Here is a 25,731-nt window from a genome sequence, read left to right on the forward strand (position 1 = left end):
GTTGGGAAAAGCGTTATATAAATGCAAGTGCTGCTGTGGATTCTCGAAGTTCGAAGGAGCTGGAAGGGCCCCAGGTCTCCTGCCCTGTCTATTCAATCTCCCTGTCTCTCTCACTTACCTCCTGCTCTATAGGTTATATATATATATACATAGATTATATGTCGGATGTACCCACCTGTTGTAATAAACAGAAAAGACGTCATCACTGAGAACATGTTGATCCAGGATTCGCTCAAACACGGGTTTGATGTTGTCAATGGAAATAGCCTGGAACCCCATTCCCAGGACCCCATCGAACTTGGCAAAGATGAAAGGGTAAGCTGGCAAGGAGGTAGCCTCGGCAAAAACCTGGATAACCGGGATATTGGCCACCTACCGGAATAAAAGGTCATGCTTTATAAATCACGTCTCACTAACCGGGACCAATCAAAGCCGGTTCCAGTTCCCCAGTGGGGGGTGGGGTGGTGGTCCCGGGCGAACAGGGTGGGCCAATTGGGTGACAGGAGGTGGGTGGCAGGCTGGGTGAGTTAATGACTGTGTCGTAAAGTATTCAAATCACCATTATTGGAAACACATGAAACATTCAAGATTCTGAGGGGGCTTGACGGGGTAGATGCTTGACAGGATATTTATGCTCATGGGGGAGCATCGAAAGTTTCAAATTAAGGGGTCTCCCCGTTTAAGACAGAGGTGAGGAGGAATCTCCTCACTCAGAGGGTCATTAATCTTTGGAATTCCCTTCCACAGAGAGCAGCAGAGGCTGGGCCCTTGACTATATTCAAGGCTGAGTTAGACAGATTTTTGATCGGCGAGGGAGTGAAGGGTTATGGAGGGCAAGGCAGGCAAGTGGAGTTAAGACCACAATCAGGTCAGCCATGACCTTATTAAATGGTGCAGCAGGCTTGAAGGGCTGAATGGCCAACTCCTATTTCTGAAGTTCTTATGTTCTTATTTGCAGAGGTACAGTAAGTAGCACCTGCCCTGCTGAATAAACAGAAACTGGAAACAATACACAATAAATAATGTTTGTGCTGATACATGAACAGGATTTCATCACCTATTTCTCACCATTACAATGTCTTGACTGAGGATTCCCTTTACATTGCCAGACCCATATTGAATGGCAAATCCTTGTCCATTGGCTTCATATGTCCTTGAGGTGGAGGCATCATATCTGTTATGGGAAACTGCAAAGAACCAAAACAAGGTAAAAACTAAGTGTGAGGTGATGCATTTTGGGAGAACTAACACGGCAAGGGAATACACAATGAATGGTAGGACCCTAGGAAGTACAGAGGATCAGAGGGACTTTGGTGTACATGTCCATAGATCCCTGAAGGCAGCAGCACAGGTAGATAAGGTGGTTAAGAAGGCATATGGGATACTTGCCTTTATTAGCCGAGGCATAGAATATAAGAGCAGGAAGGTTATGTTGGAGCTGTATAAAATGCTAGTTAGGTCACAGCTGGAGTACTGCGTGCAGTTCTGGTCGCCAGACTATAGGAAGGATGTGTTTGCACTGGAGAGGGTGCAGAGGAGATTCACCAGGATGTTGCCTGGGCTGGACCGTTTCAGCTATGAAGAGAGACTGGATAGGCTAGGGTTGCTTTCCTTAGAGCAGAGAAGGCTGAGGGGGTGGGGGACCTGATAGAGGTATACAAAATTATGAGGGGCATAGATAGGGTTGATAGAGTGAAATTTTTCCCCTTGGCGGAGGTGTCAAAAACCAGGGGCCATAGATTTAAGGTAAGGGGCAGGAGGTTTAGAGGGGATTTGAGGAGGGATTTTTTTCACCCAGAGGGTGTTGGAATCTGGAACACACTGCCTGAGGGGGTGGTAGAGGCAGGAACTTGAACAAGGACACTTGAAATGCCGTAGCATACAGGGCTATGGGCTAAGTGCTAGATTAGAATGGGATTAGAATAGGTAGATGCTTGATGGCTGGCATGGACATGATGGGCCGAAGGGCCTGTTTCTGTGCTGTGTAACTATGACTATTTAATTTTAGGCAATTTAACCATGTTCTTCGATACATCGCAATCTAATCTTGACCTATAGCGCCATCAAGTGGCAAATCAACTTCTGTGTTAAACCTAAAGAGAATGATGTGCTTAATTTTTTATTATTTTGTTTGATTCTATTCCTTGCCATATCATTAATTTTATATCTCCTCTTTCCTTTTGTTTTTCCATTGTTTTATGTTTTGCACTTGTTTTCTCTAATCTTAAAAATGTTTTTTGATCCAGATCTTGAACTTTTCTCACATTTTCTCCTTGATTGTTGTTCCTTGAGCATTTCATCTCTGCCCAGCCTCTGGTTGAATCTGCAGCCACTTCCAGATCTGCCTATCATTTCAAAGTTCTTGCAGGGGGAGGGGGAGAGGGAGGGGAGGGTGGAGATCGACGATTGTGTCAGGTTTTACAGGCGCGTCAGGAGTTCTATTCAGAGTCTCTTCAGAAGGGCAGTGATAGGTTCAAACAAATCTGACCAGCTATGGGGGAGAGAAGTGAGATGGTCACCCCACTTATGGAGGAATGCCCACTGAACTGCGAATTTGAGCGTATCTGCAGCTACCTTACATTTATCGAGAGGACACTTACAACAAGCAGTGTAGATTGGTGAACAATTAGCCGATGGTATCCAGAGGTTGGCTGACCCTGTGTCGAAGATGACTTTGAAGTTCTGTGGGGGTGTCCCGATACTGATCTCCCCAAAGTATTGGGTCTGAAAAGGGCAACACAACAATGACAAAGACTCAGGACATCTCAAAGCCCCTATATAGCAAATGAAGTACTTTTGAAATGCCTCACCCTAGGAAAAAGCTATGTTATAATGTCCAAGTAATCTGTGTTTTGTGATGTTGGTCAAGGAATAAATATTGACCCAGGGCATCGGGGAGAACTCCTTTGCTCTTCTTTGAAATAGGGTCACAGAATCCTTTGGCGTTCACCCGAAAGGACAGACAGATCCTCACTTTAAAGATTTAGCTGAAAGAAGACACGTCCAGCCATCCTTAGGGTGTCGGTCTAGGTCATGTGCCCAAGTCTCTGAACCCACAACCTCCTGACTGAGAGGGAAGGGTGCTAGACATGGGGGTGGGGTGGGGGTGGGACACAGTGTCTCTGTTACAGGGTTAGTAATTCAGAGACCCGGAGATCACAGCAGGAGCTCAAAGCGTACAATGGAAGTTAGGAAATTTACATTCTGTGAACAAATCAATCTGGAATTTAAAAAAACTAACATTAGCAATGGTGTCAATGAAACTAGTGGATTGTTGTGAAAATCTATCTCGTTCGCTAATGTCCTTCAGAGAAGGAAATCTGCCATCCTTACCTGGTCTGGCCTACATGTGACTCCAGACCCACAGCAATGTGGGTAGATGCTTAACTGCCCTCTGAAATGGTCCAGCAAGCCACTTGGTTGTTAAGAAGCTGGCTCTTCACCACCTTCTCAACTCAAGGGCAATTAAGGATGGTTAATAAATGCTGGCTTTGCCAGTGACCTCACCTCCTGTGAATGAATAGGAAAACAAGATACCCAATCACATTGTAATAACAGACAGCCAGGTGCTGCTGGCCTGGGTTATCTGAAAGAGTCAGTGTCACACTCAGTCAACCAGCTCCAAGCACGACTTCCAGATCCAGAGGTGGGTTGGGGTCACTCCGTCCCATTGCCAACGCCAATCCTGGTTTTACGACGTGGGTAAATGAGTTTGTTGGCCAACCAAACTCTAACTGTACGCCTTCCTATGTTCTCCACAATTGCTGCTCGCAATCAATAATGGGGAGAGACTGATTTAAGAATAAGTAGTGATGGTTTATTGAAACAGAGGCAGAGCACCAGATCATATGTGCTCACTCAGAAACCTCCAGAACTAGACTTATAGTTCCCAGTTGCCTGTGCTGTACAGTGATTTGTCAGTGCTGTCACATGATCAGTACACTTGCATTCTCTTAAAGAGACAGGGTACCTCACTTTACTACATCGCTCCCCCTTTACTTAAAAGTACAGCTAACAAACTTAAAACACATTAACTATTTGCACAATAACTATTTACAGGTCAAGTCTCTCAGAAGACCTCTTCTTTGACAGGTTGACAGGTTGACTGTCCTAGCCCGACAGCCTCGGCTGGTGTCTCCGAGACCTCCTTTTCAGGGGCCAGCTGCCCACTAGGTCCCTCTGTGGGCACTGGCAGGGTTGGACTCTCCAACTCCCTCGGGCTCCACAGGCCCCACCAATACTTCCAAGTCATGTGACCTTCCCTCTACCTGTGGAGCTGACTCACAGCTACGTGATGACTGCGTTTTGCCGTGTGGGATTGGCGTTCTTTGGCGGAGATGATCCACGAGTCATCGAATTACTCTGCCGTTTATCAATATACTATAGGCGAGGGGTCCAGTTACGGCGCTGACCTCGCCTAACAACCAATTTGGCCGGTCGCCAAAGTTCTTCGCGAGGACCACATCTCCTTTTGCGACCATGACCATCGTGACTGGTGTTCTGCACCTCTTGGCTTTTCTCCACCCTCCCCTCTAAATTCAGCCGGATCACAGGGTCAGGTGGGTGTGAAGACGTCTGTTTACGAGGAGTCCTGCCGGGACAATGCCGGTCATTGTGTGCGCCGTGGTCCGGTACGCGAATAAGAAGCAGGACAATCTTGTACTGATGGAGTCCCCTTCCACCTTCTTCATCCCAGCTTTAAACGTTTGGACTGCTCGATCAGCCTTGCTGCTGGACGCTGGGCGGTGGGGGAGGTTCTGATATGGGTAATGTCATTCAGAGTTATGAGCTTGTTGAACTCCGCACTGGGTAAATGCAGTCCCGTTGTCAGAAACAAGGACTTCCGGCAACCCATGTATGTGGCAAAGCTCTGTCGCAACCGATCTACAGTAGCAGCCGATGTGGGCGACCGGACTTCATAAATGTCCATCCACTCGGAGTGAGAGCCAATCAGCAAAAGGAACATTGTGCCCAAGAAGAGTCCCACATAATCAATGTGGAGGCGCACCCATGGCTGACCCGGCCATTCCCACGGGCACAATGGAGCTGAGGGGGGAGCTTTTGCACCTGCGGGCATTGGGGACAGCTCTTGACCAGTGTTTCAATGTCCAAGTCCACGCCTGGCCACCACACATAGCTGCAAGCGATCATCTTCATTCTGCTAATGCCCCGGTGGGCACTATATAGCTCTGCTAATAACGGCCTTTGCCCACCTCGGGGGCACGATGACCCTCGCTCCCTGTAACAATAGGCTGTCCTGACAGGATAGCTCATACTCGCAATCATAATTGAGTTTCACATCCTCAGAGTCAGATCCACCAGACCAACCGTACAAGACCTTCTCACGGACGTTAGACAGTAGTGGGTGTCCTGGCTTGTCCACTCCCAAATTTGCCTGGTTTGAACAGAGGAGGCGTCCAGGAAATTTAGCGCTAAAATGAATTCCTGGGAATTGGGGGTTCCCTGTTGTTGGCTGGCAGGGGAAGGTGGCTTGGCGCGTTGGCATGTGTGATTTGAGTACCTGGTTGATGAACAGAAGGGTATTCATAGGCCGCTAATATGAGCGCCCATCTCCGTACGCGAGCCAATGCGATGGGGGTTATCGACATGTCTTCCCCAAATAATCCCAGCAGGGGCTTAGGATCAGGGACGATATGGAAATGGCGACGGTGGAGATTTTGGTGAAATTTACGGATATTGAACACAATAGATTATTCCTCTTTTTCAATGTGGGAACGCCGCCGCTCTGTGACACTGAGTGTGCGAGATGTATAACCAATGGGTCTCTCTGATCCACCCACCATCCTACGTGAAAGAACAGCCCCTTACGCCATAATAGGGCGCGTCGCATGTTAAAATTAATTCCTGTTTGAGGTCAAAGTGGACCAACAGGGCCGACGATCTCAACACTCACTCAGCTTTCAGGAAGGCATCCTGCCCGGATAACTCCGGTTTTGGTTCTTCTTAAGTAGGCCGTACAATGGGGCCAGGACGGCCGAAAGATTCGGGAGGAATCGGCCATAGTAGTTTAACATGCCAAAGAAGGCCTTAAGCTCAGTGGTACTTCTTGGGGCAGGGGCCTCATGACTTTCCCTTCCCCCCCCCCCGCCCCCCACACAGGCTTGGGCGAGTCGTTTGAGCACCTCCTCCAGATTTCCTAAGTGCTCCTCATCGGTTCGTCCAGTGGCCAAAACGTCGTCCAGGTAAACGACAACATGGGGTAAACCTTGAAGCAGGTTTTCCATAGCCCCCTGAGAAATAGCAAGATCCCTGAGTGTGAGTCCGCAAGACAGGGTGGGCAAAGCATTGGGAAAAAGCATCTGTACTTAACCTTGTAAAATAGCCAGCAATCGGAGCAGGGAGTGAGCACTGTGGTTCAATGTTTTTTTTTAAAAGCCCTGTCCAATCGCAGGGATCCCGCCAAAACTCGCAAAGAGTGCAAAACCCAGCTGAGAAAAGCCGACAGCTGCAGAGGTAGTGAAAAAAAAAAACAGCGACTGCTCTTAAAGCAACAATACATTTAAAAGGGTAAATACATGAAAAATGGCTACGGACAGAAAATTATAAGAGACCCCAGAGAGACGGTGACTCTGCGGTGAGCCAAACACCTACATTCCTCATTCCTGGAAAGCCTATCGGGAGCGCAGCCCCCTTTGCAGTCGTTCACAGTGCCGCAGTTGGGGCGTGTCGACCCACTCGACCCCATTTCAGGTGACTGGTCTCAGTGTGTCGAACGCTTAGCGTTCTTTTTTTACCGCTAACGACATAGAACGGGGGCCGGCAGCCATTATAACAAGGAGAGCTGTTTGTTAAATTTAGTCAGGAAGACAGCACCTTAAAAGCTGCAACACTGCTCCTCAAATACCAATAATAGTGAAAAACAAGGCAGAGACACAATATGGATTTCTGCTTATTTTCCTGTTTCCATTTATGGTTTGTTTCCAATTCTTGGCTCTTTAAATTAGAGACATAATTAATTAATTATGTTCTGAAAGTTGATGGTGAGAAAAATTGGGTCCCATTGTTTAAGGGAGGAAGCCACCCAATCAGTGGGCCGCAGGTTACAGACCCCTGCCCTAGGAATGAAGTTTGAACAGGAGGACTGCACACTTACATCCAGGTAGTTCGTCAGGATTGTCGGTGCTGTTCCATTGCCCACATTTGTCTGAAAATCTTTATCCACCTCCGGAAAGACGTCCGACAGTTTCAGTCCGAGTTGCCGCAGTGATTGGCGAATGGATGACATTTTGTAGAGAGCGATCCTTTGGAGAGACGAAGGTTTTAGAATGATTGTAGAGCAATAGCATAAACCTCTGCTAATTATCAATGAACAAGCACAGGCCATTCAGCCCATCAGTTGCAGTGCTTCCACAGACCATGTACAATCCATCCCATTATCAACAACAACTTGTTCTTATGTAGCGCCTGTAAGAATTATGCTTAAGGGGCGAGGGATCAAGTTTGGGAAAATGTGATAAATTGAATAGAGAAGACAAGGAAGGAGACCAAGGTAGGTATAAGAAAAATTATGATCAGCAGGAAAGGACAGAGTGCACGAGCCTAAGGGCGGGATTTTCCGGCCCACCCAAAGTCATCCGGTCCCGCCAAATGCCAATGGATCCTTTGCCTGGGCTCCTGAATCTCCCACAGCAGGCCCTGTCATGACAGGACCAAAAAATCCCGGCCTAAGAGTCTACCAGCAGATAAGGCTAGAGGTTAAAAAAAGGACAGAACTAAAGGCTTTGTATCTGAATGCACGTAGCATTCGTAACCAAACAGATGAACTGACAGCGTAAATAAAGATGAATATGTATGATCTGATAGCCATTACAGAGACATGGCTGCAGGCTGAGAAAGACTGGGACATGAATATTCAAGGCTACATAGAAACATACATAGAAACTAGGAGCAGGAGTAGGCCATTCGGCCCTTCGAGCCTGCTGCGCCATTCAATATGATCATGGCTGATCATCCAACTCAATAGCCTGCTCCCGCTTTCTCCCCAAACCCTTTGATCCCTTTCGCCCCAAGAGCTATATCTAACTCCTTCTTGAAAACATACTGTGTTTTGGTCTCAACTACTTTCTGTGGTAGCAAATTCCACAGTCTCACCACTCTCTGGGTGAAGAAATTTCTCCTCATCTCAGTCCTATATGGTCTACCCCATATCCTCAGACTGTGACCCCTGGTTTTGGACTTCCCCACCATCGGGAACATCCTTACTGTATCTACCCTGTCTAGTCCTGTTAGAATTTTATAGGTTTCTATGAGATCCCTCCTCATTCTTATGAACTCCAGCGAATATAATCCTAACTGACTCAATCTCTCCTCATATGTCAGTCCCGCCATCCCAGGAATCAGTCGGGTAAACCTTCGCTGCACTCCCTCTATAGCAAGTACGTCCTTCCTCAGATAAGGAGACCAAAACTGCACACAATATTCCAGGTGTGGTCTCACCAAGGCCCTGTACAATTACAGCAAGGCTTCTCTGTTCCTGTACTCAAATCCTCTGGCTATGAAGGCCAACATACCATTTGCCTTCTTTACCGCCTGCTGCACCTGCATGCTTACCTTCAGCGACTGGTGTACAAGGGCACCCAGGTCTCATTGCACATTCCCCTCTCTCAATTTATAGCCATTCAGATAATAATCTGCCTTCCTGTTTTTGCTACCAAAGTGGATAACCTCACATTTATCCACATTGTACTGCATCTGCCATGCATTTGCCCACTCACTCAGCTTGTCCAAATCACACTGAAGCATCTCTGCATCCTCCTCACAGCTCACTCTCCCACCCAGCTTTGTGTCATCTGCAAATGATATTACATTTAGTTCCCTCATCTAAATCATTAATATATATTGTGAATAGCTGGGGTCTCAGCACCGATCCCTGCGGTACCCCACTAGTCACTGCCTGCCATTCGGAAAAAGACCCGTTTATTCCTGCTCTTTGTTTCCTGTCTGCCAACCAGTTTTCTATCCATCTCAATACACTACCCCCAATCCCATACGCTTTCATTTTACATGCCAATCTCTTATGTGGGACTTTGTCGAAAGCCTTCTGAAAGTCCAAATAAACCACATCCACTGGCTCCCCCTCATCAACTCTACTAGTTAAATCCTCGAAAAATTCCAGTAGATTTGTCAAGCATGATTTCCCTTTCATAAATCCGTGCTGACTCCAATTCTGCCGCTGTTTTCCACGTGCTCAGCTATTAAATCTTTTATAATGGACTCTAGAATTTTTCCCACTACTGACGCCAGGCTGACTTGTCTATAATTCCCTGATTTCTCTCTACCTCCCTTTTTAAATAGTGGGGTTACATTAGCTACCCTCCAATCTGTAGGAACTGTTCCAGAATCTATAGAATCTCAGAAGATGACCACCAATACATCCACTATTTCTAGGGCCACTTCCTTAAGTACTCTGGGATGTAGATTATCAGGCTCCGGGGATTTATCGGCCTTCAATCCCATCAATTTCCCCAGCACCATTTTCCTACTAATACTGATTTCTTTCAGTTCCTCCCTCTCACTAAACCCTGTGTTCCCCAACATTTCTGGTATGTTATTTGTGTCTTCCTTTGTGAAGACAGAACCAAAGTATGTATTTAGTTGGTCAGCCATTTCTTTGTTCCCCATTATAAATTCCCCTCTTTCTGACTGTAAGGGACCTACATTTGTCTTCACCAATCTTTTTCTCTTCACATACCTATGGAAACTTTTACAGTCAATTTCTATGTTCCCTGCAAGCTTACTCTCGTACTCTATTTTCCCCTTAATCAATCCCTTGGTCCTCCTTTTCTGAATTCTAAACTGTTCCCAATCCTCAAGTCTGTTGTTTTTTCTGGCCAATTTATATGCCTCTTCCTTGGATCTAACTCTAATTTCCCTTATAAGTCATGGTTTGGCCACCTTTCCTGTTTTACTTTTGTGCCAGACAGGAATAAACAATTGTTGCAGTTCACCCATGCACTCTTTGAATGTTTGCCATTGCCTATCCACCGTCATCCCTTTAAGTAACGTTTCCCAACCCATCATAGCCAACTCGCGCCTCATACCATCGTAGTTTCCTTTGTTAAGATGCAGGACCTTAGTCTCAGAATCAACTATGTCACTCTCCATCTTGATGAAGAATTCTATCATATTATGGTCACTCATCCCCAAGGGGCCTCGCACAACTAGATTGCCAATTATTCCTTTCTCATTACACAATACCCAGTCTAGGATGGCCTGTTCCCTAGCTAGTTCCTCAACGTATTGGTCCAGAGAACCATCCCATATACACTCCAGGAATTCCTCCTCTACGGTATTGTTACTAATTTGATTTGCCCAATCTATATGCAGATTAAAGTCACCCATAATTACAGATGATCCTTTATTACATGCGTCTCTAATTTCCTGTTTAATACCATTCCCAACATCACCACTACAGTTTGGGGGTCTAAATACAACCCCCACTAATGTTTTTTTCCCCTTAGTGTTTCTCAGCTCTACCCATACAGATTCCACATCATCAGAGCTAATATTTTCCTCACTAGTGCATTAATTTCCTTTTTAGCCAGCAATGCAACTCCACCACCTTTTCCTTTTTGTCTGTCCTTCCTAAATACTGAATACCCCTGGATGTTCAGTTCCAATCCCTGGTCACCTTGCAGCCATGTCTCCGTAATCCCGACTATATTAGCATGGTTTATTCATCCACTGTATTGCGAATGCTCCTCGCGTTAAGGCACAAAGCCTTAAGGCTTGTCTTTTTAACATTACTTGTCCCGTTCCCGCTATTTTTCACTGAGGCCCTGTTTGATTCTTGCCCTTGATTTCTCTGACTATCACTTTTCTTATTCCCCTTTCTGTCTGTTGTTCTTGTCCTTGATTCCTCCTCCTCCGACTCCTTGCATAGGTTCCCATTCCCCTGCCATTTTAGTTTAAACCCTCCCCAACCACTCTAGCAAATGTTCCCCCTCGGACATCAGTCCCGGTCCTGCCCAGGTGTAACCCGTCCAGTTTGTACTGGTCCCACCTCCCCCAGAACTGATCCCAATGTCCCAGGAATCTGAAACCCTCCCCCTCACACCATCTCTTCAGCCACGTATTTATCCAATATATCCTGCTATTTCTACTCTGACTAGCACGTGGCACTGGTAGTAATCCTGAGATCACTACCTTTGAGGACCTACTTTTCAACTTACTTCCTATCTCCCTATATTCTGCTTTTAGGACCTCATCCCTTTTTTTACCTATGTTGTTTGTACCAATGTGGACCACGGCCACTGGCTGTTCACTCTCCCCCTTCAGAATGTCCTGTAGCCGCTCTGAGACATCCTTGACCCTAGCACCAGGGAGGCAATATACCATCCTGGAGTCTCGTTTGTGGCCACAGAAATGCCTATCTATTCCCCTTATAATTGAATCCCTTATAACTATTGCATTCCCACACTTTTAACTCCTCCCCTGTGCAGCAAAGCCAACCGTGGTGCAATGAATTTGGCTGTTGCTGCTTTTCCCTGAGAGGCCATTCCCCCCAACAGTATCCAAAGCAGTTTATCTGCTTGCAGGGCAATAGCCACAGGAGATTCCTGCACTGCCTGCCTAGTCCTCTTGCTCTGCATGGTGGTCACCCATTCCCTTCCTGCCTGTGGACTCTTAGCCTGAGGTGTGACCACCTCTCTAAACGTGCTATCCACGATACTCTCCACCTCGCGGATGCTCCACAGTATCCCCAGCCGCCGCTCCAGCTCCGAAACCTGGTCTTCCAGGAGCTGCAGCTGGAGACACTTCCCGCACATATGCTAGCCCTGGGCACTGGAAATGTGCCCAGCTTCCCATATAGAGCAGGAGCAGGGTGCATGACATTTAGGAAGGACAGGAAGTTAGGAAAAGATGGAAGGGTAGCTCTGTTAAATAAGGATGACATTGGTACAATAGAGAGAGATGCCCTTAGTTTTGGAGGTCAAGATGTAGAATGACTTTAAGTAGAGATGAGAAATTGCAAAGATACGATGTCACTTGTGGGAGTGGTTTATAGGCCCACTAACAATAACTACACTGTAGGACGGGATATATAGGAAGACATAATCAGGACCTGTGAGACAGGTACAGTGATAATCATGGGTGATTTCAATCTACATGTAGATTGGATGAATCAGATTGGCAAAAGTAGTCTGAATAATGAGTTCGTAGAGTGTTTTCAGGACAGTTTCTTAGAGCAGCATGTTCTAGCACCAACCAGAGAGCAAGCTATACTAAGTTTGGTGATGTGCAATGAGACAGGAGTAATTAATGACCTCATAGTGAAGGCTCCCCTAGGTAGCAGTGATCATAATGTGATTGAATTTTACATTCAGTTTGAGGGAGAGAAGAATGGATCTAAGATTAGTATTTTAAACTGAAATAAGGGCAACTATGAGGGCATGAAGAAAGAGCTGGCTAAAGTGAACTGGGAAATTAGGTTAAGGGATAGGTCAGTAGAGATGCAGTGGCAGACATTTAAGGAGATATTTCAGAATACCCAGAAAAATATATTCCAGTGAGAAAGGATGACTCTAGTGGTTAACGAAGTAAGTTAAAGATAGTATCAAATTGAATGAAAAAGCATATAATTCTGCAAAGATAAATGGTAGGTCAGAAGATTGGACAGAATATAAAGAGCAGTAAAGAATGACTAAAAGGTAATAAGGACGGAACAATTAGAGTACGAGAGTAAGCTAGCTAAAAAATAAAACAGATAGTCAGGATTTCTACAGATATTTAAAAAGGAAAAGAATAACTAAAGTGGGCAACGTAAAACAATTATAACCCCCAGGGAAAGGATAAAGAGAAAATTATTAGAACTAAAAGCTGACAATTCCCCAGCTCCTGATGGACTTCATTCCAGAGTCTGACAAGAAGTGGCTGCTGAGATATTAGACACACTGTTTTTAATTTTCCAAAATTCCCTACATTCTGGAAAGGTCCCATCTGATTGGAAAATAACAAATGTTATTTGTTATTTTCAAGAAAAGGAAAGAAACAGAAAGCAGGAAACTACAGGGCAATTAGCTTAACATCTGTCATAGAGAAAATGCTGGAATCTATTATTAAGAAGTATTAGAGGGGCACTTAGAAAATCTCAATGCAATTAGACAATATCAACATGGTTTTATGGAAGGGAAATCATATTTGACTAATCTATTGGAGTTCCTTGAGGAATTAACAAGCAAGGTGGATAAAGGAGAACCTGTGGATGTGCTGTACTTAGATTTCCAGAAAGCATTTGACAAGGTGCCACATCAAAGGTTACTACACAAAATAAGAGCTCATGGTGTAGGGGCCAACATATTAGTATGGATAGAGGGTTGGTTAGCTAACAGGAAACAGAAAGTAGTGATAAGTGGCTCATTTTCAGTATGAAAAGGTGTAATAGGTGGAGTGCCACAGGGATCAATGCTGGGGCCCCTGTACCTCAGAGTTCTGCAATCTCTCCCCATTTAAATAACATGCTGCTTTTCTATTCTCCCGGCCAAAGAGGACAAGTTCACATTTTCCCATATTATACTCCATTTGCCAAATTATTGTCTACTCATTTAACCTATCTGTGTCCCTTTGGAGACTCCTTATGCCTTCTTCACAACTTACAGTGCTCAACTATTTACAATTTATATCAATGACTTGGATGAAGTGGCCGAAGGTATGGTTGCTAAATTTGCTCATGATACAAAGATAGGTTGGAAGGTAAGTTGTGAAGAAGACATAAGGAGCCTCCGAAGGGATATAGATAGGTTAAGTGAGTCCAGTAGCCTACTAGGGCAGCAGACACCTGGGAACATCACTACCTGCAAGTTCCCCTCCAAGTCACACACCACTTCACAGAATCAGAATCACAGAATGACAGTGTAGAAGAGGCCCTTCGACCCATCGAGTCTGCACCGACACATGAGAAACACCTGACCTACCTACCTAATCCCATTTACCAGCACTTGGCCCATAGCCTTGAATGTTATGACGTGCCAAGTGCTCATCCAGGTACTTTTTAAAGGATGTGAGGCAACCCCCCTCCACACCCTCCCAAGCAGTGCATTCCAGACCGTCACCACCCTCTGGGTAAATAAGTTTTTCGTCACATCCCCCTAAACCTCCTGCCCCTCACCTTGAACTTATGCCCCCTTGTGACTGACCCTTCAGCTAAGGATACAGTTGCTCCCTATCCACCCTGTCCATGCCCCTCATAATCTTGTACACCTCGATCAGGTCGCCCCTCAGTCTTCTCTGCTCCAACGAAAACAACCCAAGTCTATCCAACCTCTCTTCATAACTTAAATGTTTCATCCCAGGCAACATCCTGGTGAATCTCCTCTGCACCCCCTCCAGTGCAATCACATCCTTCCTATAATGTGGTGACCAGAACTGCCCACAGTACTCCAGTTGTGGCCTCACCAAGGTTCTATACAACTGCAACATGACCTCCCTACTTTTGTAATCTATGCCTCAATTGATAAAGGCAAGTGTCCCATATGCCTTTTTCACCATCCCACTTGGAAATATATCACCATTCCTTCACTGTCGCTAGATCAAAATCCTGGAACTCCCTCCCTAACAGCACTGTGGGTGTACCTACACCAAGTGGACTGTAGCGGTTCAAGAAGGTGGCTCACCACCACCTTCTCAAGAGCAATTAGGGATGGGCAACAAATGCTGATCGAGCCAATGTCCACATAGAATCACACAGTGCAGAAGAGGCCCTTCGGCTCGTCGAGTCTGCACCGACACATGAGAAACACTTGATCTACCTACCTAATCCCATTTACTTCTTTAGCCAGAGAGTGGTGAATCTATGGAATTCATTGCCACAGAAGGCTGTGGAGGCCAGGTCATTGAGTGTATTTAAGACCGAGATAGTTAGGTTCTTGATTGGTAAGGGGATCAAAGGTTACGGGGAGAAGGCGGGAGAATGGGGTTGAGAAACTTATCAGCCATGATTGAATGGCGGAGCAGACTCGATGGGCCGAATGGCCTAATTTCTGCTCCTATGTCTTATGGTCTTATGGTCTTATGCACTTACCAGCATTTGACCCATAGCCTTGCACATCCTGTGCAAGAATAAAAAAACATGGACCAATCAAAAGCTGATCACGCATTCTGGAGACCAATTGAATGGCTCAGAAGGATAGGGCATGAGGGCAGTTGCTGTGCAGCCAAAGTATAAAATCAGGCTGAAAGCCCACAATGATACAGCGTCATCGCGAGTGTGACAATCAATAGGAGAATTCCTGCTGATCAGATCAGATCCTATCAACCTGCAGTCAATCTAGGGGTAACTGTACGCGCTGAAAATTATTCTGTCTTGTTTTTTAAGTTTATTCTTTTGACAGCAAAGCTATTGGATTTACAGTGTTGTTGTGCCTGTTGTTATTCTCAATCTCCATGGACATTGTACACCTTTGTAAAACATCCCAAGGTGCACCACAGGAATTTAAACCAGACAAAAACTGGCACTGAGCCAAAAGAGGAACCAGTCTTTTTTATGTATTCATTCATGGAATGTGGACATCACTGTCTAGGCCAGCATTCATTGCCCATCCCTAATTGCTCAGAGGGCCTTTAAGAGTCAATCCCATTGCTGTGGGTCTGGAGTCACATGCAGGCCAGACCAGGTAAGGAGGGCAGATTTCCTTCCCTAAAGGACATTGGTGAACCAGATGGGTTTTTACAACAATCAACAACGGTTTTGTGGTCACCATCAGACTTTTAATTCCAGATTTTTATTGACTCTGCCATGCTGGGATTAAAACCTTGGTCCCCGGAGCACCATCCTGGGAATACTAGTCCAGCGACAATCCCACCACGCCACTGCTTCCCAGATGACTAAATGTTTGGTCAAAATGGTCGGTTTTCAGCAGCAACTTAAAGGGCGATCGAGAGAGAGGTCGAGAGTCAGAGAGGTTTAGGGAAGGAATACTGAGTTTTGAGCCTTGAGGCCAGAATTAGAGGCAATCTAAGATCCCGGGGGATTCTAACTCCACAAGAGGTCACAGAGAGTTAGTGGAGTGAGACTATTGAGGGACTTGAACGCAAGGTTGTGGATTGTAAAATTGAGGCTTTGCAGGACCGTGGGACAGTGTAGGTCTGCAAGCACAGGTCTGATGGGTGAATGGGACTCGGTGCCAGTTAAGAGACAGGCAGCAGCAGTTTGGACAGGATCAGTTTCCTAGAAGGTGGAAAGTAGGAGGCCAGCCACAGGGGATCGAACCCCGAATAATCTCCTGAGGGACATTTGTGCACAGACATTCCCTCAAAGATAATCGAGCAAAGCCCCAGATCATTCATTGGTTTCCCTCATCAGACAACTTTCCCCTCTGCTTATCCATCTCTGCAGCTTAAGACAGCCTTAAACCGAACTAGGAGGGTGAACACAGTGGGCAAATAGTGGCATTGCCTCACCTCCCTGACTTGATCTTCTCCACTGCCCACTCACTGCCTGCCGCATGTAAATGCCAGTGGGGAATGAGAGGGTAAAATCATGACGACAAGTTGCATATATGCGGCATGGATTCCCTTGAGTATAGGAGATCGAGGCGTGATCTAATTGAGGTATTTCAAATAATAGAAGGATTCTATCGCGCAGCTACAGAGAAACTACTTCCTTTGGTGGGGAAGGTCAAGAACAGCGGAACATAATCTTAAAATTAAGACCAGGCCATTTAGGAGGGAAATTGGGGAGCATCTTCTCACACAAAAGATCATAGAAATCTGGAGCTCATTCCCAAAAAGGTTATGATGGATACTGAGGACAATTGTTGTTTTCAAGATTGAGATCAGTAGATTAAGTAAGGATGTCAAGGGATATGGAGCAAGGATGGGAAATGGATTTGAGGCCAAGGTCACCCATGGTCTAACTGAATGGCGACGCAGGCTTGAGGGGTCAAATGGGATACCCAATTTCCTATGGAAAAAAGGATCTGGGTTCTGAAGCTCCTTTGGTGCTACCATCGTCACTATGTGTGTCTGCATAAGTATATAAAAAAAGCTTGTTTTTATTTAGCATCTTTCGCAATGTCAGGTCATCTCAAAGTGTTTCACAGCCAATGACGTTCTTCTGAAGTGTAGTCACTGCTGTAATGTCGTAAACATGGCAGCCAATTTGCACACAGCAAGCTCCCACAAACAGCACTGTGATAGTGAGCAGGTAATTTGCGTTATTTTGTGTTGCTGATTGAAGAGTTAATATTAGCCAGGACATGAGGGATAACTCCCCTGCTCTTCTTCGAGATAGTGCCACGGAATCGGTTACACACAACCGAGACGGCAGATGGTCCCTCAGTTTTGGGTCTCGCCACTTCTGACAATGGGCAGCACTTTCCCGGTACTGCCCTGGTGTTAGTCCAGCAATTTTGCTCAAGTCTCTGAAGGTGAGGCTTGAACCCACAGCCTCTGAGGAAGGGGAGAGTGCTACCTACTGAGTCACTGCTGAAAGAGCACCAATACCACCCTTTAAATGGATTCCTAAATCTCACCTTTCAACCAAAGTCACCTATTCTCCTTTGTCCCTTCCACGTCCTGCTACCCACTCCTCCACCCTTTTGTCATTGAAGGAGCGCCTCAAGATTTTATTTTCAATGTTATGAACGTGAGAGGTTCCAGTCGTATAAAAAAAACCTCCAAATGGCCCCAGCCATTTGAGACTGAGGACGTCCCTTATTTTGGCTAAGTCTTTGTACCTGAAACAGCCGCATGATCTCACGAAACCCTTCGGGTCCCATCAGAGCACAGGATAAGTGACCCCCTCGGGGCATTGCTGTAATGCCAGCTGAAAAGTCAAACAGACTTTCTCACAGAGCTCGAATTTTAACCTTCTCCCAAATATCCAATTGGATGGCGCAGCCACTCGGGCTATCAGACCCTGCTTCGACCTCATGTTGGCAGCGAAATACTGCAGCCCTAAAATTAAATGACTGTGTAAGCTGAGCCGCTGAGAATTATTCTTCATTTCCAATAGACCCAATTGTAAACATTCACTGATTGCGAACTGTTGCAAATATCAGACAGCCGGACATTTTTTTTTTTGTTTTTAAGTGGTTCTCATTTCTTTAACAAGCTCCTTATGTTCCCTTAGGGTGACTGAAAATACCCAAGTGCTGACGGGCAGCGATCTCATGCAGCTCAGCATTGGCAAGGAGCGAGCCATCTTTTTTAGCCAATGTTCAGATGCAAAGGACAAAGAACGAAGGGGAGTGACGGCTACCGCAGAAAGGCAAGCCCTGGGCTTTTGGAGGTGTGGGCGGGGGCGATCTGAGAGCACAGGGAGGTGGGGGCGGGCGGGCGTGGAAGCGGGGAGGGGAACCTGGTTTCAGAGAGCAGGCAACAAGGTAGGAAGGAGACGGACAAGCCGAATGGATCTTTAAATATTCACTTAGATATGGCGGACAGGCTGCCGATTTTGGCACCCGCCCACTTAGCAGGGGTGTCAGCTTGGGGGTGGGCGGGAAGGCGGTGAGCTAGCCGCCAGACACATTTTACGTGCCCCACCCCCCCACCCCAACTCACTGCCCCCCCCCCCCCCCCCCCCCCCCACCACCACACCTGGAGGGGGCAGGGGGGGTGAGGGGGGAAGTATCTGGCGGGTGTGTAAAACCCAGCCCTAGGTGTTGCCGCCTCAGAGTAAGAGGAGAAATTTCTTCAATTGAAGGGTATGTGGTGGGTCATTGGAATTCTCTACCCCAGAGAGCCGTGGACGCCCGGTTGTTAAGTACATTCGTGGCAGAGGTCCACAGATTTTGGGGTTCAAAGGGGTTTAAGAAACACAGGATGTTGCAGGAAGGCGGAGGTCGAAGGTCAGCCATGATCTAGCTGAATGGTGGAGCTGACTTGAAGGGCCGAATGGTTACTCCCGCTCCTATTTTTTTTTATGTTCTGATCAACATTAAAAAAAAACTTACATTGACATAGCGCCTTTCACAATCCCAGTTCACAGCCAATGAAGTACTTTGCGGTAATGTACATGTTAAGTCAGTCACGACGCTGATGACAAGCTTTTCCCCCCAACATTTTACCGCCTTTCGAAGGCTTACAGAAAACGTTACAACAACAACTTTCACTGATGTAGAACCTTCAAGGTAAAATAAAATCTCAAAGAGTCAAGAGAGAAAAAAATTTAAATAGGTAAAGAATCAGATGTTGAGTAGTTCATTTCGCTTTAGGAATTCAGCCCTTTTGGATAACTTCTCCAACTGTCAGAAGAGAAAACTTTCTGAAATATGTACAAGGCTATGGGCCAAGTGCTGGTAAATGGGATTAGGTAGGTAGGCCAGGTGTTTCTCACATGTTGGTGCAGACTCGATGGGCTGAAGGGCCTCTTCTGCACTGTGTGATTCTGTGATTCTGTATTGAGAGAATGGTCAGAAAAGCATATGGGCTCTTGGGCTTCGTAAATAGAGGCATTGGGCAGTATTTAATAGAGGATGGGGTGTCACTGCAGGCTGAGAACTGGCAAGAGCCCCCACGTGAACTCCTTCCAGGTTAAGTGTCACCTGGACAGCACTGGGCCTTCACTGGGATCCAAGGAACCCCCGGGGGTGGAATCCCACCCGCTGAGAACTGCTGGCCAATCAGAGACTGCCAACTCTCCATTGCTCGGCAGCACCACCGGGCAGCAGTGGCCGTTTCTGGTACTACACCCACCTGAGGCCTAGGATCGCCATGGACCCAGGCACAGATGACATGAGGGGATTCGTGGGATGGGCGTCACGCTGTGTGGGGGAGGGTCAGTAGCAGGGCTAACCCAACACAATACCAGGTCCTTCGATGAGACACTGAGTGCCTGACAAAGAGGGACTGCCCACCTCCCAAGAAGCCCGTAAGAAAACACAGTAGCATTTGTTTCCTGGGCTCCAGTGAAAACCAGTGGTGGCAGGATGAGGTATTAATTGCTCACTTAAGGACCTCAACCAGTGGTGGAGCGGGTAAGACACCCACAAGCCTTCCCACCATGGGCTTAATCGGGCAGTGGCTAGAAAATGGTGCGGTCTCTACCCATCACCCTCCTGCCCAATTAAATGCCACTCACCACCAAACTTGCCACAGGGGAGGGCATTAAATTCTGGCCATTGAGCACAAAAGCAGGGAAGTTAAACTGAACCTTTATAAAGCTCTGGTTAGGCCCCAACTAAAGTATTGTGTCTAACTCTCGTCAGCACACCTTAGCAAGGATGTGAGGGTCCTTGAGGGGATGCGGAAGAGGTTTACCAGAATGATCCCAGGGATAGGGTTTTTGTTACAAGGTTGGGTGGGAAAAGCTGGAGTTGTTCTCCTTGGAGCAAAGGAGATTGAGGAGAGATTTAATAGAGGTGTAAAGATTATGACAGGCTTGGATAAGGTAGACAAGGAAAAACGTTTCCAATTAGTTGGTTGCACAAGGACTAGGGGGAACGGAGTTAAGGTTTTGGGCGAGAGATGCAGGGGCAATATGAGGGAGAGTTTTGTTTACACAGCAAGTGGTAATGACATGGAACTGGTGGCCTATGTGGGTGGTGGAAACAGAAACAATCAATGATTTCAAAAGGAATGGATAAGCACTTGAAGGGCTACAGAGATGGGGCGGGGGAATGGAATTAACCGGATTGCTCCAGAGAGAGCCAGCATGGACTCGATGGGCCGAATTGATGGCCTCCTTTTGTGCCATAGATAACCCTATGGGCGGAATCGTCCCGGATTTGCACAAAGTGCGGTAGTGGGCGGGAGAAACCTCAATGTCCTGAGCATCTCCAATGCTGCCTGCTGGGATTCTCTTTCAGTTGTCCATCTGAGTTGTCCATTCTGTATCTCCATCCTCCCACTGATCACACTCCCATGCAGCACCTGTACCCACCCAACACAAGGCCCCTTTCATTTTCGATTTCAGAAGCATGGTGGTTGTAAAGTATGTTTTCAGCTCCTCCATCCTTTCCCCTCCTCCAGCCACCCATGTGCTTTCCCCCATCACTGTTGACCCCCCGGCATCACCTTCCACCTCCCCACCCTCACCGACTAGCCAGAACCTTTATCTTTCTGAGATGTCCAAGTAAACGTGCAGGTTCCCTATCTTCCCGAAAATCCCCATCCACATCCACATTGTCCTCCCCGATCTCCTTCCCACCCCCAGGGTCCGGTCTGCCTTCAAATCCCCACCAACCACCTTCGCCATCCCTTCTACAGCTACTGTCACATCCTTACCCTCCCACCCTGCCAGCTCACTCTGCCCTCTCTCATACCATTCATTCCTACCACGCCCACTCTCAGTTTGCTCCCCAAGAGGCAGTCATTGGCTCCATAGACCCCTCCCTTGCACGTTCACCTGGACATCTACCCTCCCCTTACTCCTTCCTCCACCCTTATTCCTTCCTCCCCACAGACTCATTCACCCGCTGGACTCCTGCCCTCCTCCGAACTCCTTCCTCCCCCCATAGACCTGCCCCCCTCCAAACTCCTTCTCTCTCCGAACTCCTTTCCTTACACCTTCCTCCCCCCTTACACCTACTTCCTCAGTCGGCACATTCTCCTCGTTATACCCTCCTCCCCTATACTCCCTCCCACCCCCACCTCACCCCATGACACTATCTTTCCTCCCTTCCCAATCTCAACCCAATCCCAACACCAATGTTACCCACCTCTGAACCTCACAGCCTCTCCCCAACACTATCGTTTCCACCCCCCCAGCCCGCTTCCAACCTCATCCCCACCCCCGGTACACCTTCCTCTCTCCCAGTCAAACCCAGACCTTCCTCTCCACCCCATCGACGATCGCCCGTTGCAGCCCATGGCCAAGACCCTGATGTCCTGAAGCAGACCCCAGACACCAAAGGAGACCTTCCGCCTTCTGTGAGCCATATCCGTGAGAATCCACCCAGCGCGCGATACATGTGTTCCTCCAGGGTCCGGTAGCTGTAGGGCTCCAGCACTTCCAGCTCCTCGGATGTCCGCAAAGTGAGCAAGGCCCTAATGGTAAGTCCCAGCTCCTGCACGTCACACTTGTCGAGACGTGTCCTGGGCCGATGTGTTTTCCTGCCAAACGCGCCCGAATGATCCAGCGTGGGGGGGGATGATTCCAGCGGGCAGGGCTTATAATTAGGTGCCAATGTGTTAAAATGACGGTTCCCAATGTGTGGCAGAGGGAAAGGTAGGCGGAGTGGATGATCGCAGACTGGTTTCACGATGGCGCGAAACTGATTTTTGGCCTACCCGCTACATTGTCCACTCGCGCCCGCCATGACGCCCGACGTCAACGAGGACGGAAAGTTCCGGCCTATGACATTTGGTTTAATTTAAATAGTTACTAAGGGACCAGGAGACTGTTCAAGTCACAAAAATCATGCAAGTTGGCGAATCAGTGCGTGAACATTGTAAAAGTTGCAGTGCATTAACAGTATTACTAGAATCAGTTACACGGGGTGAATGCAACTGGCGCAGATGAAAAGTAGTTTATGATTTTCAATATCTCTCCAGTTGACAGGATTATATATTTATGCAATGTTAATTGCATTTGTATAAAGACCAATTTAAATGCAAATATTCTCTGGTCATTAATGAACATCCAGGGGTTACATATTTGGTTACGTGATGCAGATTATATTAGTACAAAAAGCAATCTAAATGCTAATATATCCTGATAGTTAATGATCATCCAGGGATTAAAAGGGGGCCTGGATAATTGACAGGTTGGCACTCAAAAGGTGTGAACAGGCAGGCTATAAATGTTACTTAGACAGGGAATTTTATCATAGAATCATGCAGCATAGAAGGAGGCCATTTGGCCCATTCTTCCTGTGCTGGCTCTTTGGTGGAAGGTCCATTTAGTCCCACCATGTCTGTCCTCAGCCCATAGTACACCGAGGAGCTCGAAACTGTGTAGGACCCCTCAGGCTGTTTGCCTGACACGGAATGTACACTGTGAATATCAATAGTATTGAAATTGTATCGAGGGACCTCAGGGTGGAACATGCTGTATGGAGAAAAATTGAATTTTATTGCACTTTCTGTCATTTTCAATTCAAAATGTTTTATGAACATAAATTTTACGAATAATGTATAATTTTGGGGGAAAAAAGTCTGCCTTTTATTAGATTACTTGACATTTTTTGCATGAAGCCCCCTTTTATTGATTTATTTCCCTCTGCTCTAACAAGCATGTACTCACTCTGGGATAAGATTCTAGGGTTGCCTTAACCCCTCACCTTCAAACACAACTATCAGCAGGCAGAAAAACAGAAAGTGCTGGAAAAACTCAGCAGGTCCTGCAGCATCTGTGGAGAGAGAAACAGAGTTAACGTTTCGAGTCCATATGACCCCCCCTCAGGGCATATTTTGGGCAGGCAGTTGGCCACAGAGAATCACTGGTTCCATCACTGACCCTACTTCCCAAAAACATCCCAAAAGTGCACTTTGCAGTAAGAATGACTGAATGACAACAACTTGCATTTATGGTCTGGAATTTCTCAGATAGCAGGGGGGAGGGGTGGGGGAAGGGGCGTGGATGAGAAGTTGGGACAATGCACTCGCAATTTTCATTGCCCCACAGGCATGCCTTCAAGCATCAGGCCCTAAGCTCTGAAATTCTCTTCCTAAACCTCTCCTTCCTTCTTCCTGCCCCCCTCCCCCACCCTCTCCTCCTTCAAGATGCTCCTTAAAATCTACCTCTTTGACCAAGCTTTTGATCACCTGCCCTAATAGCTCCTTTTTGGGCTCATTGTCAAATGTTGTCTGATAGTGCTCCTCTGAAGTGTTTTATTGCATCAACGATGCTATATAAATGCAAGTAGCTGTTATAAAGCAATTATCACCTGAACTGTGCCAGGGTGCAAATTAGATAGATACCGCTGAGTAGTCCAGAACTTCCTGTTTTTATTTCCGATTTCCAGGGTCTGCAGTAATTTGCTTTTCTTATCATGCAAATTGAATAGATTTTGTTTTAAAAAGCAGGACTTGTGATTTGTTCCAGTGGCTCCCTGCCCACCCACTCCCCCCAATGTGACACTGAGCTACACAAACTAGGGAAGACTCAGACTCAGGTTTGATCCATGGATCCACCATTTGCACTGAAATAGTCAGTCAGTGTGGCTCTGGGACACTATAACTCATCCCACTGTTCCTGGGTCATAGAAGGCAAACGAGAAAGGAAGAACTCCCACTTCTGTCACCTGTTTTCACTGTGTCTGTGGCCAATGCAAGATGGTCGCCCATTGCCTTCTGCGCATGCTCACTGGTCCGCGCTAACAGACGCAGCCTTTAAAATTCTTATTCCTGTTTTCAAGATCCTCCATGACCTTGCCCCTCCCTCGCAATGCAACGTTTAGAAATGCAGTCTTTCAACAAGCCATTGAGGCACAGCAGCCCATCATTTAACAGCATTCAGAGAATGCATTCAAAGTCAATTAATCGCTCTGAGTCAAAGCGTCAGTCTCATTAATTAAGGATGCAGCAGCATCGTGGTTATGCTGATGTGGTGTGCTGCAGTTCACTCAGGGATTCTGAGCTGTGACATACACTTTTATGTGCATGATGTGGCCTGGAGCTATGGATGGTGATGGTAGAGACTCCAACTCCATCGCATGGCTGGCCAGGAACCTCTCCCGCTCTTACCGACTGCCAACGGTGTGTGGTGGAAGGATTTGCAGGTTGCCAGGACAACCTGTTTGGCCACGGAACACACCTTTCTTGGGCATCGAGTCCTGGGGTGCATTCAAACCCGGAGCTTCCAGCTTAGAGGCAGGGACACTAACCATTGCGTCACAGGACCTCCGGGTGATTATGCTACTGGACTAGTGATACTACGAGAAACAAAAGTTCAAATCCCTCTCCTCTAATTGGGGAACATAAATTAAATTAATTAAATAAAATCTTGGGTAAAAAAATTGGAATCAGTAATGGTGGACATAAAACTGCTGGACTGTCATAAAAACATCTGATTCGCTTATGTCCTTTAGTGAATGAAATCAGCCATCCTTACCTGGTCTGTCTTGTATGTGACTCTGAACCCACAGAAACTTTGTGTTTGACTCTTAACTGCCCTCAGGAATGGCCTAACAAGCCATCCAGTCGTGTTCAAGAAGGTGGCTTACCATCAGCTTATCAGCAATGAAGGATGGACAATAAATGCTGGCTTTACCAGTGACACACACATCCCAGGAATGAATAAAAAAAGGAATGAACAATCCATTGATTGTAACGAGGGGTTGGAGCTGTGCTAAGCACTTTATAATTAGTTTTGACAAAGTTAAGAGTGGAGAGATGCAAATGTCCAAGCAATATATGGATTTTTAAGCAGTGGTGTGAGACACTTATTCCATCATTTCTGCTTTCTTTTATATCATTCAAGGACCTGTATGGCATAAATATGCTACCATAATGCCACATATCCCCAGAAAAATCTGGGCCATCAATTGTACTAAGGACTCTTGAGTTTATATCCTTGGATATTGTCATTCTTATATACTGTCATGACACTAGCTCCTCGGTTCTTCTCTCCCATTTGTTTCCACTAATTGAACAACACCAACCCTCCTGAAAGGCCGCCATGGTACAGCACAGGTTTACAACTGGTGTTGACAAGGCTATCGGATTGAGTATTGAGTTTCTATCATGTGTCAGGTTTGACTCAATGGTAGCAGTTCTGCTTCCCACTTAGAAGGTTGTGTACTCTTCTGTTATTGTTGGGTTGTCTCAGGAGACATTGGGTACTTTACTCTGATAAGAGATCTTGCTGGAGGCAAAGGTCTTTCCTTC

The 25,731-nt window shown here is 46.6% G+C and overlaps 1 protein-coding gene across 1 annotated transcript in view; it reads right to left on the reverse strand.

Annotated features, from left to right (window-relative positions):
• The window catches only part of ren (renin), a 69,056-nt gene that overhangs the window by 37,113 nt on the left and 6,212 nt on the right, over positions 1-25,731 (reverse strand). Inside the window, exons 2-5 of the mRNA XM_078546386.1 lie at positions 7,115-7,262; positions 2,601-2,724; positions 1,069-1,187; positions 176-372 (exon numbers count right to left, since the gene is read on the reverse strand). Of these exons, the coding sequence (XP_078402512.1) occupies positions 176-372; positions 1,069-1,187; positions 2,601-2,724; positions 7,115-7,262 (588 nt within the window). The remainder of the gene's footprint in view (positions 1-175; positions 373-1,068; positions 1,188-2,600; positions 2,725-7,114; positions 7,263-25,731) is intronic.

This window comes from Cetorhinus maximus, chromosome 8 (genome assembly GCF_964194155.1).
Source record: "Cetorhinus maximus chromosome 8, sCetMax3.hap1.1, whole genome shotgun sequence".
In the NCBI taxonomy this organism is placed as follows: domain Eukaryota; kingdom Metazoa; phylum Chordata; class Chondrichthyes; order Lamniformes; family Cetorhinidae; genus Cetorhinus; species Cetorhinus maximus.